The sequence below is a fragment of the Rhagoletis pomonella genome, unplaced genomic scaffold (genome assembly GCF_013731165.1).
Source record: "Rhagoletis pomonella isolate Grant_MI unplaced genomic scaffold, Rhpom_1.0 Rhpom_scaffold_13853, whole genome shotgun sequence".
Lineage (NCBI taxonomy): Eukaryota > Metazoa > Arthropoda > Insecta > Diptera > Tephritidae > Rhagoletis > Rhagoletis pomonella.
Genome location: NW_023472378.1, coordinates 1 through 1,145, shown reverse-complemented (window position 1 = coordinate 1,145; position 1,145 = coordinate 1). Strand labels below are relative to the sequence as shown.

Below are 1,145 nucleotides of genomic sequence, written 5' to 3'. Positions count from 1 at the left end.
CCAAATGTTTTAATAGCCGAGCCGTTCGCAGCATACAGTTTGGCCTTCCCGCTCGCTTTTGTCGTATTCGCCGTACGGGCCGGTAGCACGGACACATCGGCACCTGTGTCAATTAAAAATTGTGTTTTTGTGTTTTCGTCCCTGATGAGTATGCGGGCTATGCGTTGGTAGTCTTCAGATTTGCCCGCCAAACCAGAAGATGCAATTAGTTTTTTGTCGCTTTTTGTCCGCGCTCGCAGGGCGGTCGGCATTTACGGGCGTTATCCCCGTGCACCTGCTGGTACCAGCATAATTCGCCCTTTGTTCGCATTGGAGTGTTTGCCCGGGCGTCTCGTCCTCTTGACACTGAACGAGATCGTCGGTTTGGTCGGTACCTCGTATTCTGAATTAATTTGTCGAATTGCGCTTCAATGCGTTCGATTCGTTTGCTTATGCCTGAAAAAGTTTCGTCGGCTGCATTGCCTTTTGCCACTACCGACACCTGCTGAAAATCCCCTACTTCTAGAATCTTGTCGGCCAGCTTTGCTAAGTCTGGCAAATCTGCGTTAGACGCCTGTAAGATTGCCCTAACCTGTACTGGCAATCGCTGCAGCCACAGCGATTTCAGAAATTCGGTGGAAACCTTGTTTTTCGCAAGTTCACTTAACTCGCTTAACAATTGGGTTGGCCGTTTGTCTCCCAAATCCACATCCGACAGTAATTTTTGCGTTTTTTTCTGCTCGCTTTCACAATATCTATCTATTATACGTCGTTTCAGGTTGTCGTATTTGCCGTTGTCGGGTGGGTTCAAAATGGCGTCAGAAATCTGGGCTAAAACGTTTGATTCAACAGCAGCGACGACTGTGTTGAACTTTGACGAATCGGTGGAAACTCCGGCCACGCTGAATTGCGCCTCGACTTGGGCGAACCAAATCTCCGGATGCTCTGGCCAGAATGGCGGCACCTTAACCGACACTTTGTTCACCATCATGGCTTTTTCGCTCGTGGCAGCGGCCGACGGTCCAGCTCCCGTGCTTGCTTCATTATCATCTTGGTTAACCATTGGAGTTTTTGTTCGCTCCGTGACAAATACTCGCTTTTGACGTCGGGGTCACCAATTGTCGGGTGGTGCCTAGCAATAAAACGCCGGATAGTTTCTTATATTA

General features: G+C 49.1%; 1 protein-coding gene across 1 annotated transcript; it reads right to left on the bottom strand.

Moving 5' to 3' along the window:
* Positions 1-205: 205 nt before the first annotated feature.
* On the bottom strand, positions 206-1,042 carry LOC118757038. Its single transcript, XM_036491767.1, has one exon. The coding sequence runs from the start codon at positions 1,040-1,042 to the stop codon at positions 206-208; it is 837 nt and encodes a 278-aa protein (XP_036347660.1).
* Between the last annotated feature and the right edge of the window lie 103 nt (positions 1,043-1,145).

Coding starts and splice junctions, on each gene's coding strand:
- LOC118757038 (XM_036491767.1), bottom strand. CDS start 1,042: ATGGTTAACCAAGATGATAATGAAGCAAGCACGGGAGCTGGACCGTCG.